The sequence below is a fragment of the Chanodichthys erythropterus genome, chromosome 5, assembly GCF_024489055.1.
Source record: "Chanodichthys erythropterus isolate Z2021 chromosome 5, ASM2448905v1, whole genome shotgun sequence".
NCBI lineage: Eukaryota > Metazoa > Chordata > Actinopteri > Cypriniformes > Xenocyprididae > Chanodichthys > Chanodichthys erythropterus.
In genome coordinates, this window is record NC_090225.1 from 1,687,215 (window position 1) to 1,700,595 (window position 13,381).

Here is a 13,381-nt window from a genome sequence, read left to right on the forward strand (position 1 = left end):
TGACTTTATATCATGCAATTCTGACTTTATATCTCGCAATTCTGACTTTATATCATGCAATTCTGACTTTATATCATGCAATTCTGACTTTATATCATGCAATTCTGACTTTATATCATGCAATTCTGACTTTATATCACGCAATTCTGACTTTATAACTCACAATTCTGACTATCATCCAATTCTGACTTTATAATGAGCAAATCTAACTTTATATCAGGCAATTCTGACTTCATATTGCACAATTCTGCTTTATTTAAAGCAATTCTGACTTTATATCACACAATTGTGAGGTTTAAAGTTTAAATCTCACAATTCTGAGAAAAAAGTCAGAATTGTCAGATAAAAAGTCGCAATTACTTTTTACATTTTTTTTAGTGGCGGAAACAAGCTTCCATAGAATTGAATGCTTTTTAATATGAATTGATTAAAAATAAAATCTAAAGCTGCACGCACAATGTATAACAATGCCAACATCAAAGTTTAATTTGTGTGCAAACAAGAACCTGCTGTTTAAGGCCCAATCAGTGTTGTCCCAGTTTCAGCTAAGATGCATATCATATAATCTGACATAAAATATAGCAAGATTTCATAAAATTAGAAAAAAATAAATGCATTTAAAATTGATGCATAAAGTCATAAAAATATGAAAAATGTACCAAAGTCCAGACCTCGGTGACCTCAAAAAGATGGGTTTAAATACTGGAAATGGCATTTTGCTGCAGGTCAAATGTCAAAGCTAGTCATATTTAAAATCAACAACTGAAGCTCACTTTCTGTTTGCTGTAGAGAAGACAATCCCTACACACTTCAGGCCAAAAGTAATAAAGCACAGCATTATCAGACATTTTTCATTTTGATAACCAAGGACACTCAAACCACAAGTGTCCTTCAGAACATTTACACAAGTCAGTTTAGCAATAAACACTTCCAGTTTACTGAGAGAGGACCTAAACACATTTGCATATAGCAATGACGGTCAGGGAGACTTTGACTATGTAATGTCACATTATAAACACAGCACCAGCAGTATATTTATGCCGTTATCATCGCAACTGTCTATAATATTGCTGTACAGTATCAATTCAAAGCCAAATTAATGAACAATACTACAAATAGCAGCATCAGAAATTAACACAATATTTGTCCCCAGAATTAATTTGCAGGGCATTTTAACCTTTATTACAGCATTTTTTTTTTTCTAATCATATAAAAAAAACAGTTTGTTGCAAAGCTGAAGGGAAAATGTTTCAGGGTCAATCGAGATGTATATAGCCAATTTTGTGCAGATACAAAGCATATTTATTTAATGAAAGCATACCCTTAAACATTCATATACATCCCATTATGCTGAAAAACACAATTAATCCCACTTTACACATCTGAATGTCCTTGTAAATGTCATATATCCATTGTATAATCCTTTAGTCCATTTCTAACTAATGGGCAAGATAAAGTGACCAATAATACACCAGATCACATGAGCAGTGTGTTTGATCTGATTGGCGGTGCTGTATGTCAGCTGATGTGTGTGTAATGTGCTCAGGTGCATGTGAAGGGATTATCTGTATCTAGAGGTAATGAGCAAATCCTTCTGTCAGAGCTGAGCCTCTACCTTCTCTACAAACACTATAAAGCCCTCTGTATACTTCGTCTTTTTCACAGTCTAACGCAAAGTACACTTCATTTGACTCATGCAGGTTTTGTTCGACTACCTTGTGAATCGACGCCCCCAGGGCAAATCAACTAATTATTGCAAAAAAATTAAATGTGCATGTGCGTGTACAGTACGTGCAAACTCTTCTGATGGCGAAATTCGCATCTTGCGCACTGTACATGGACCATTGTGTATGCGTAAAAAGCGAAGTATACTTTGGGCTTAACTGTACTGGAAAAAGTAAATAGGCCTTACTGTAAAACCTAAGTAATTAAGATTAAGAAAAAAACATTTTATATTATATTACTTAACCAAGTAACATAACCATTAGATCCCCCTTGTGTCAGTTTCAAAATAAAAAAAACAATGTAAATAAAGTGTGCACTGGGAAATGTTGACGCAAGTCATGCGAAAGGACCTTCAGTATTCCAAGTTTAGAGGCACAAAACCTTTAAACCAAGAATCTGAAGTTTTTGCCTAATTAATTTCACAGGGAAATCACAAGAAATCTCAGGGAACAGCAAGGGAACATTCATCATTGTATAACCGAGGGGAATCTATGAGGATACTACTTCGGGAAAGGGACAGGGAATCCATGGCCAATTTCTAACACTAAGGGAATAACATTCATTCCTGGAGACTGCAAATTAGAGGAACCATTCCGAGGTACAAAAAAAAAAAAAACAACGGAGAAAAGCAACTGCCATCCTACAAATCAGGCCTAACGAGGAACGCAAGATATTAGATGCAGGGGTTAGGAGCGAGATGCCTTTGAGTTATGCAGAGCGGCTAGTGAAATGGTCAAAGCTGCAAGCAGGTGTTACTCGGCCTCCTCTAGCCCATAACCTCCAAAGGCATCGCAGAGGGACGAGGAGGGTTTGTTGTATTTCTCGAGGGGTGAGGAAAAGGAGGCGATGTGTGAGGACAGACTCACCGCACTGGGCACCTGGGCCGCTTTGGGTCGTTTCGAGTGGTCCAGAGCAAAGATAGTATACTCAGAGAGAAAAGCAGGTTCTGCTATCATCCCAGCCAGCAGCTGAACGACCCCCCCATACGAGTCAATGCATTAATGACAGGACCGAGGAGTGAAGAGCAATGAGAAAACAACACAATGAGTGAAACGACAGAAAAATAGTCAGAGGATGAGAGAATGACATCTGTGGAAACAGAAAGAGAATTGAGACAGCGGATCCACACTCAGGCTGCAGACTTACACTGTTTGATGTCACTACCAAAGCTGATTTTGTGTGTAGAGTTCATGATTGGCATCAAAGCATGATGTGTCATTAGTAGAGACATCAAAAAGGCAATTCTAGCCGTCATGGCACAGAAGAAATTAGGGCTCAAAAATAAGGATGGGTCAGTGAGTTGACATAGCTGTGTTGTCACTTTATCTTACAGTTTTTGTGTTTCTACCGTGTCAAATTTTGGTGAATTAAATATGACACCAATGCAAAGTTTTGACTTTAGTATGGAAGCTTGTTTCCACCATTATATAAAAAAAATAAAGGTAAATGCAACTTTTTCTCTAACAATACTGACTTTTTCTCACAATTGTGAGTTATAAAGTCAGAATTGCGAGATATAAAGTCAGAATTGCCTGATATAAAGTCGGAATTGTAAGATATAAAGTCGGAATTGCAAGATATAAAGTCAGAATTGCGAGATATAAAGTCAGAATTGCCTGATATAAAGTCAGAATTGCCTGATATAAAGTCAGAATTGTAAGATATAAAGTCAGAATTACCTGATATAAAGTCAGAAATGTGAGATATAAAGTCGGAATTGTGAGATATAAAGTCAGAATTACCTGATATAAAGTCAGAATTGTAAGATATAAAGTCAGAATTGTAAGATATAAAGTCAGAATTGTAAGATATAAAGTCAGAATTGTAAGATATAAAGTCAGAATTACCTGATATAAAGTCGGAATTGTGAGATATAAAGTCGGAATTGTGAGATATAAAGTCAGAATTACCTGATAAAAAGTCAGAATTGCCTGATATAAAGTCGGAATTGCCTGATATAAAGTCGGAATTGTGAGATATAAAGTCAGAATTGTGAGATATAAAGTCAGAATTGCCTGATAAAAAGTCAGAATTGCCTGATATAAAGTCAGAATTGCGAGATATAAAGTCAGAATTGCCTGATAAAAAGTCAGAATTGCGAGATATAAAGTCAGAATTGCCTGATATAAAGTCGGAATTGCCTGATATAAAGTCAGAATTGCCAGATATAAAGTCGGAATTGCGTGATATAAAGTCGGAATTGCCTGATATAAAGTCGGAATTGTAAGATATAAAGTCAGAATTGTAAGATATAAAGTCAGAATTGCAAGATATAAAGTCAGAATTGCAAGATATAAAGTCAGAATTGCAAGATATAAAGTCAGAATTGTAAGATATAAAGTCAGAATTGTAAGATATAAAGTCAGAATTACCTGATATAAAGTCAGAAATGTGAGATATAAAGTCAGAATTGCCTGATATAAAGTCGGAATTGTGAGATATAAAGTCGGAATTGTGAGATATAAAGTCGGAATTGTGAGATATAAAGTCGGAATTGTGAGATATAAAGTCGGAATTACCTGATATAAAGTCAGAATTGTAAGATATAAAGTCAGAATTACCTGATATAAAGTCAGAAATGTGAGATATAAAGTCGGAATTGTGAGATATAAAGTCAGAATTACCTGATATAAAGTCAGAATTGTAAGATATAAAGTCAGAATTGTAAGATATAAAGTCAGAATTGTAAGATATAAAGTCAGAATTGTAAGATATAAAGTCAGAATTACCTGATATAAAGTCAGAAATGTGAGATATAAAGTCGGAATTGTGAGATATAAAGTCAGAATTGCCTGATATAAAGTCAGAATTGCGAGATATAAAGTCAGAATTGCGAGATATAAAGTCGGAATTGCGAGATATAAAGTCGGAATTGCGAGATATAAACTCAATTCTGAGAAAAATTCTGATTTTTTAACTCGCAATTCTGACTTTCTCACAATTGTGAGATATAAAGTCGCAATTACCTTTTCTATTTCATGGCAGAAACAAGCTTCCATACTTTAGTGATAGCCTTGGACTCAGACCTCTAAAATTTATTTTTCATTAAAACATAAAATCATAACAATGTAATATAATAAAAATAGAATATAATAAAATGCATAATAATATAAAATATATATTATAAATGTATACAAATCTTTATAAATACTAGTAGTATGTATTATTTATAAATCTTGATTAATATATTTTTATGTTATCATATAAAATGAAATATTATATAAAGTTTTTAAATTTAAATATACCGAATATATAAAAATTCTGACAGACATCAATTTAGGTTTTTGTAAATATCAATTGTGGCAGGGCCAGTGATAATGTTGCCAATTCTAGTAAAAAACTAAGCAAAAGTAATCCTTATTGTTGAGCCCTGGAAATGCTGAAATGATGTGGAATTCATTCTGAGATATGGTGGAAATTTCAAAAAGAAATACAAACAGAAAATGTGAGAGACAAAAGTGCAATCAAAACCTCGGCTCACGGGTCAGTAAACGGTTCACCCGCAATGGTGACACACTTCATTCTATTTGAGCTGTGATTCATAAAAGAGGACAAAAACATCAATAAAACAAAAAAATAGTAACTCGATTTAGGCTACTTTGGTGAAATTCCCAAAGATAAACAAAGAAGAGTGTCTTAAAGTCCATTACTATTTCCTAAGGCATATTCATAAGTCATTATTTACCATGTTTGTTTAAAGATTCATGCTTCAAAGGGGGTCTAATGTCACAGTCCAGAAATGACAAAACTGAACTATTATTAGCCTGCATTAGTACAATAATAGCATGTCATGTGTTACCAACCAGCTGGAGATTATTAAACTGATTTTATATCTCTGCAAAACAAGAGATAGATCATTTAACTTAACCAGCATTTTAATTCACAGATTATTAAATCTATATTTAGACTCTTAAGTGACGCTTAATATTACAATTTCAAACCAAGTAAATATTTGAATTCTAGTATGGGACACGTTGCATATTCCCACACCTCTGACAAACACCAAAACTCAATGGAAGTAAAACAATTAGCAGATCTGACCCGAAGGCATTTATTAAATGTATTGTGTCTGAAATCTTGTGAAAAGCTTGTGTTATTGTGTATTCTTATTCATAACGGTTCAGATATTCTATGCAGAAGAGTTAAAGGGCATATCTGGGACATGGAAGCAGCTGCTGCTCATTTACATGCACTCAAGACCAATGAGAAGAAGGCCCGTTTTAGTTTGTCTGCGTACCTCTCTGTCGTTGGGGGAGGCCGAGGCATCCTGATGCAGGAAAGGGGGTTGAGCACGCCTCTCTCCTGAACTCACCTGCCGGACACAGACATGCGTGTTATACATCAAGACACAATAATCGCATTAGAGTCAGTGGAAACTACTGCTCAAGTCACCATCAGATCAAAATCGACAGTGGAATATTACATTATTTATTATAAATGATTTATCCATGCACATCATAATTTTTGTTTAATTCATGTGCCTTGTAATCTTGAATCAAAATAACTTTCCCTCCCTCTTGCAGCATCCTTCTCTGATGATGAGGGCGGGGCAACCTGTCATTCACATAAGATCCACCAATAGCAAACCACAACCATCCAATCAAGCCCTGCCCTACATTTGTTCTTGTTTGCAAAGCAGTTTCCCTCGGATATTTGTCACAATAGAGAAAAAAAATCTATCACAGCTTCCGGTTCATGCTGAATTTAACCATGTTTTACTGTACTGATTTCAACTAGAGGCCAAACACAAAAGAAATGTCATATTTAAATAGTAAAAACACAAAATTAAGTTCTGCAAAAAAAAAATATTTTAAGGGACAGAGACATATTCATTATTGTTCCCCCTCAAATATTCATTATTGTACAGAAGAAAAACTATAATATGCAATGAAAATCCTCCTGCCATGGAAATTTACATTTTCTGTTCAAGTGTAACCATACCATGGTAGTATTGTGGTATTAAAAACATATTTTAGTATGAAAATTAACCATGGTTTTATTATAGTAGTTTTGGCAGATTGATAACCATTTGTATAACCACAGTTTGATTACAAATACCATGGTTAAACTTAGTGTTTCAGAACCATGGTTAATTTGTGGTTACCATTGTTTAAGTATAATAACCATGTTTTTTGTTTGTTTGTTTGTTTTGTAGTAAAACCATGGTTAACTTTCATAAATAGTACTTTTTTGTATGTACATATAATATCATAGTATTATGCATAGTCATTAAATAAAATAAAATATACTTATAGTCAGTTAAAATATAATTACTATACATTATTATCACTGCATTTTCTGTTTAAGTTAAAGGTGCAATATGTAACATTTTCACAGTAAAATATCCAAAAACCACTAGGCCAGTGTTATATATTTTGTTCACTTGAGTACTTACAACATCCCAAATGTTTGCAACTATTTGTAAATCGTGAGAAAATTTTAATTTTATCCAAGGCTCCGGGACGTGTGAGGAGTCGCCTGTCAATTGCGTCATATCCGCGTTACCCTCGGTTTGCGCTTTTATTTTGTAGAAACTATGGAAACACCAAAGACGCTTTAATATTTACATGTTTTAATAGACAAGGGAACAACTGTTTTGATATATTTATGGACAGAAAACGAATTATTGTTATATAGCTCAACACGTTTAGTCTTATTGTTTAAATCTAATTTTCTTGATTTTATTTTTGCGAGTACCATGCTTTACCATGCCTCAGAGAAAAACACTATTTTGTGAAGTAGCTAACATAGCATAATCAGATGCAGCTTTATTTTTAGTAACAGTAATACAGCATTTTCTCCATCATACGTTTTAAAATGAATTGCATGACATTTATCAACACAAGCTGCAAACGCACAGAGTAACGTTATAACATCATTTTCAACACACTCAAATGTATCTAATATGATAAACAGAGCTGCGTTACCTCTTACTCATGACCGGAAAAGCGGAAGCGGCGCCGGCGACTGTGTCATAATAAAAGTCCCGCTGCTCGTGAGGCGTGTGTTGATCAATCGCTCCAGCTCCTCGTTAATAATAACGTTAATAATCTCATCCATGAACATGATTACTTCCCGAGTCCTATGCCAATTCTATTCCACCGTCCGTTGAGATGGAGACCACATGTCCCAAGATTCTGCGCTCAAACTTGGCGTCATCAAGCTACGCCTTTGTTTTGAAAAGGCCCCTAGCGGATATAAATCTTACATATTGCACCTTTAAAAATACTACCATGATTGTGCACTTCACAATATAACTTGTACAGTTTCACAACAGCAGATTAATATGAATTACATTTTTCAAATTACAACAGGCTGGTTTTATATTTAGGTTTAAATGCGATTAATTGTTAGAAAAATCCTACAAATACAAATGAACAGTGTAAAATAGGTTTCAATTTCATTATGAAACATGACATAAATAGATATAAATGGGTTAAAATATGACACAGACATATCTTTTTATTATTTTATAATTTTTATTTATATATATTTACATTACATATATTTTATCTATAACACATTTGCTTAATAATTAAACCAAACTGAAGTAGATGTTTAACCTTTCAATAACACGTCTGTTTAGGGAAACTTGTGTCTGGTTAACAGGTCGGGTTGGTTTGTGGTTCATTATAGGATTAGTTCACTTATAAATTAAAATTTCCTGATAATTTCCTCACCCCCATGTCATCCAAGATGTTTGTCTTTCTTTCTTCAGTGGAAATGAAATGAAATGAAGGTTTTTGAGGAAAACATTCCAGGATTTTTCTCCATATAGTGGACTTCACTGGGGTTCAACGGGTTGAAGGTCCAAATGTCAGTTTCAGTGCAGCTTCAAAGAGCTCTACATGATCCCAGACGAGGAATAAGAGTCTTATCTAGAGCAGGGGTATCCAAACTTTTTTAAAAGGGCGCCAGATTCGATGTTGTGGACACATCTGGGGGCCGGTTCCTTTTCTATTTTTATATATTATATAATGCACATTTAATACACAAACAATATCTATAAAACAACCTCGTTTTTAAAAGGTGAAATTTAAATATTATTACTGAGTTAGAACTCTGTTCTTATTTAAATTAAAAGTACTCTAATTAGATCACTGTAGGTTAAACCACACATGGCACCTCACTACATGGTAAAAAGTAAAAAATATTGTTTCTATATATCTAGAATGGCTTTCAGGTATTTGGTCTAAACACATTTAATACAAATACGAATGCACAAAACTGCAAGTTTATAACAAAAATAGTCTGTAATATGGCCTTACTGGCATTTAAGTCTACATTAAAAATGAAATAAAATCAGATATTAACCTACATTTCTGACAATATAGCACAGTTACACTTTTAGTTTTACCACAGTAAATCCATGGTAAATGTTGGTTGAAAAATATTCTAACTGGATCAGCTCAATGTTTCTCCTGATTTGCACGTTAGTGTTTTTGATTATGTCAGTGCTGTTTCATCTGGCTTTAAACTGAATTAAATCACAGAGAGATTTGCAGCTGAAGGGGTCAAAAGTTTGAACTAAATTGTCATATACAATATGCTATTGCAAGTATATAACAATTAGTTCATACTTTGACCTGTGGAGGGCAGTAATACACTGCCGGAATTCAAATAGAGAAGAAGAGAGCTAGTTCAAGATGAGCATTTATGGTTAAAACGTATATAATTTTTTTTTTTTTTTTTTTAAATGAGTGATGGTTTCTCTAGATAAGACTCTCATTCCTCGTCTGGGATCATGTAGAGCTCTTTGAAGCTGCACTGAAACTGACATTTGGACCGTCAACACGTTGAACCCCAGTGAAGTCCACTATATGGAGAAAAATCCTGGAATGTTTTCCTTCATTTCTTTTCCACTGAAGAAAGAAAGACATGAACATCTTGGATGACATGGAGGTGAGTAAATTATCAGGAAATTTGAATTTGAAAGTGAACTAATCCTTTAAGTAGCTGACAGACCAACACCCAAAGTCCAAAAACGACTGATCTAATGACAAACCTTCAGATGGGCTCTAAAATCTCTTATATTAACTACATGACTTATCTCAATATCATGGTAAATACACAAAAAGTACAGGTAAACATCCTGACACCCATTTTCAACAACATACCAAAAAAGTACCAAGATACTACCATGACATGTACCACAATAGTACCATGGTATTCTTAGAAGTACCATGAAAATACCATAGTACATGAATTTCAGTACCATAGTATTATTTGAAATACCATGTTAATACCATGATGCTTCAATTCTAATTTTGGTACCGTTTTGTCAGTGTATAACAAACCCGCTAGTTTATTAGTTATTTAAAGAGCTTACACTGTAATTTAAATCTATAACACACGGTAATGAGTGTGTTAGAAGACATCCTTGTAGTATATACTTGATGTTGTGTTTTGTTTTGTTAGCATACATGCTACATGAGCAAAGAAAGTGCACTGACCTGCGCCTGCGCGCTGCTCCGCTGAGGCGACTGCTCCTCTATCACCTTCTGCTTCAGCTTCTTAAACATCACTCCATGCGATAATTGTCACGTCAGGAAAGGTTTTACTGTCCGATTACCAGTGTAAGAAACTTGATGTATGTGTGGATGAGAGCAGTGCGCAGATGCAGCTGACGTGGAGGAAAAGTGAACAGCTACGGGTACACGAGAGGCTCAGAAAGGACGATTATGAGTTATTGAACTCGCATATTTCAATGTCACTGAACTCAAATATACTTTAATTGTATTTTGTATTTATGTGTTACTGCAGGGTATTTTCAAGGATACCATGGTAGTATTGTGGTACTAAAAGCACATTTTAGTATGAAAATTAAACATTTATTATAGTAAAAGTGTAGTAAGCATGTTTTTGTTTTTGTTTTTTTGTTGTTTGGCGGATTGATTTGCATTTGTATAACCACAGTTTTATTACAAATACCATGGTTTAACTTAGTGTGTCAAAACCATGGTTAATTAACTACAATAACCATGTTTTTTGGGTGTAAAAGTAAGTACCTTTATGTATGTAGATACAATGTCATAAAATTATGCATATTTATTAAATAAAAATACTATACTTATAGTCAATTAAAACATACAATTATTATAATAATTTTAACTTACATTTAGATTTCTGAAGAAGTCTTGTGATCAAAATATAATAAAATGTTAATAAAATAATGATAATTATATGATTTAGAATTTAAAAGGCAGATTTTTCTGACTTTTTTATGTTATTGAAGACATTATTACACTCATTCGATGTACAAATCTTGTTAAAATTTCAATGTTATTTTATTAGTTTATTATATTTTATTAACCTTTTTACAAGTATTTAGCATCAAATGTTGTTTCAACATTGAAACAACATTATTTCAACTTCAACAAAAAAGCGTTTCATATGAAAATAAGCAAATTAAATTAATCCTCTTAGCAAAATAAAAGTGTATTTTGTATTATTTTGTATGAATGGTTTTGTTTTTTATTGTGTTTTTGTCTTACAGCATGAACAGATTGAAACTGCAGGAGATTTAACCTTAAATACACACTTTGTATGATCAAAAATAACCTTTTAACTGTCTTTAATTATTTTCCAATGTCTTTGCTATAGATATAAGAGTCTGGCCTTGTTCTTGTCATTCTTTATGTACTCAGATCTGCTCTTCTACACATCTCAGGGGTCAAATGTCACAGCGAACTAACTCGGCTCTGGGCTCTGTGATCAAACCCCAGAAGGGAAGTTACTGAGTTTTACTCATCATTACGCTCCAGGTTTCTCCAAAGGGACTGTCGCTGTACAAACTGCATTGTATAATTCACTTCAGATAACAAGTATCCACCTAATGAGCCATAAATATTTGATTACAGTGGGTTGTACGATTGAAAACAACACATTATTTATGGATGAGATGTCTAGGTAATGTATATTCACACATGATGTGTTCAGTGCGTCACTGTTTATTGTGCTTTAATGCATTAGTTTTGCTCTCCATTTGATATATTGCTGTCTAGGAGAAACAATTGAGGTAATAAAGAGACATAACTGTGATTTTTCTTTCTTTTTAGCTCAGGATTCAGTGTTGCACATAATCTTGATAGGCTCTAGAGGGCGCTCATTGTAACTGTATTAAAGCCGTAGTGTTTTTGATCAAGTGGGAAGACAATAATAGAACATCACTAGTATTAAATATTGTAGTGAAGTTGCCCCTCAATGTCTCTAGTGATATACAGTATAAACCTTTCGTGCAATATCAATTTGATATACATATTTTTCACATTTAAATACAGACTTACTTCATAGCACTTATTCTAGATTTGTATTATTTTTTGTAAATGTCCGTGCTTCTATGAAGCCTGGAAGCATCTGTTTTCAAACCAAATTTCTTTTGTGCATGAGTCAGTGAAAATTTTTCTGATTCTGAGGTTGGTTATGGTTCTGTCTTACATTACAAGAAAACATCCCAGTAATACTTGTTCCAAAAATACAGGTGAGTAATGTGTTTTGCATTGATAAACTGAGCTTGATTAGTCATACTGAGGCAGATAATGCCATAAGCGTCAGTGTGGAGATCTCTGGCAGCATCATGAGCGATCAATGCTCAGCAGCAGGTTTCTGCCAGGTTGCAGGTCTGTGTGCATCCTTCATCCTACTAATGTCACTGCTGGCTGAATACAGAAAACAATCCATCAGTGTCTCAGGTTACTACGTTCAGAACGCTGTATCCAGGAATACAAGCTTAAAATCCTGTATAATGTGGTTATTTTCTATGTATCAGATGTTATGACAACACATTATCATGTTATAGTTTTTAGGTTTTCATTTTAATTATAAGTATTTTTTGTAGCACGTTATGGAAGTTGAAAGCTGTTGAAAGAGAATCTAAACAATCTGAATATGCCAACTTAGTAAAACATGTATGGTTAGGATTTCTACCCTACCTAACGTTAACTTTGTACAGAGCCCCGCACATGACATGCAGGGAAAAAATAGTAAATCACGCGCACGATTGACTGTTTCATTCCTTCGATTTACTATTTCTTTCTTTTGATTTGCTAAATCTTGCTCATGATTAACTATTTCGTTCCCTCCATTTGCTAAATGGTGCGCATGAATTACTATTTTGTTCCCTCGATCGATTTACTAAATCGTGCGCACGATTTACTATTTTGTTCCCTCGATCGATTTACTAAATCGTGCGCACGATTTACTATTTTGTTCCCTCGATCGATTTACTAAAATTGTGCGCACGATTTACTTTTTCATTCCCTCGATTGATTTACTAAATTGTGCGCACGATTTACTATTTTGTTCCCTCGATCGATTTATTAAATTGTGCGCACGATTTACTATTTTGTTCCCTCGATCGATTTACTAAATCGTGCGCACGATTTACTATTACGTTCCCTCGATCGATTTACTAAATTGTACGCAAGATTTACTATTTTGTTCCCTCGATCGATTTACTAAATTGTGCGCACGATTTACTATTTTGTTCCCTCGATCGATTTACTAAATCGTGCGCACGATTTACTATTTTGTTCCCTCGATCGATTTACTAAATCGTGCGCACGATTTACTATTTTGTTCCCTCGATCGATTTACTAAATTGTGCGCACGATTTACTATTTCATTCCCTCGATCGATTTATTAAATTGTGTGCACA

General features: G+C 34.0%; 1 protein-coding gene across 5 annotated transcripts in view; it reads right to left on the reverse strand.

Annotated features, from left to right (window-relative positions):
- Positions 1 to 10,366, reverse strand: part of golga4 (golgin A4) — a 52,614-nt gene extending 42,248 nt beyond the window's left edge. For 3 of the 5 annotated variants that reach the window (XM_067385611.1, XM_067385610.1, XM_067385609.1), the window contains exons 1-3: positions 10,179 to 10,366; positions 5,963 to 6,037; positions 2,592 to 2,693 (exon numbers count right to left, since the gene is read on the reverse strand). In XM_067385611.1, the coding sequence (XP_067241712.1) occupies positions 2,592 to 2,693; positions 5,963 to 6,037; positions 10,179 to 10,247 (246 nt within the window). In that variant the 5' untranslated portion in view covers positions 10,248 to 10,366. The remainder of the gene's footprint in view (positions 1 to 2,591; positions 2,694 to 5,962; positions 6,038 to 10,178) is intronic. The other 2 variants (XM_067385613.1, XM_067385612.1) reach the window with 1 other exon arrangement.
- Positions 10,367 to 13,381: the final 3,015 nt, after the last annotated feature.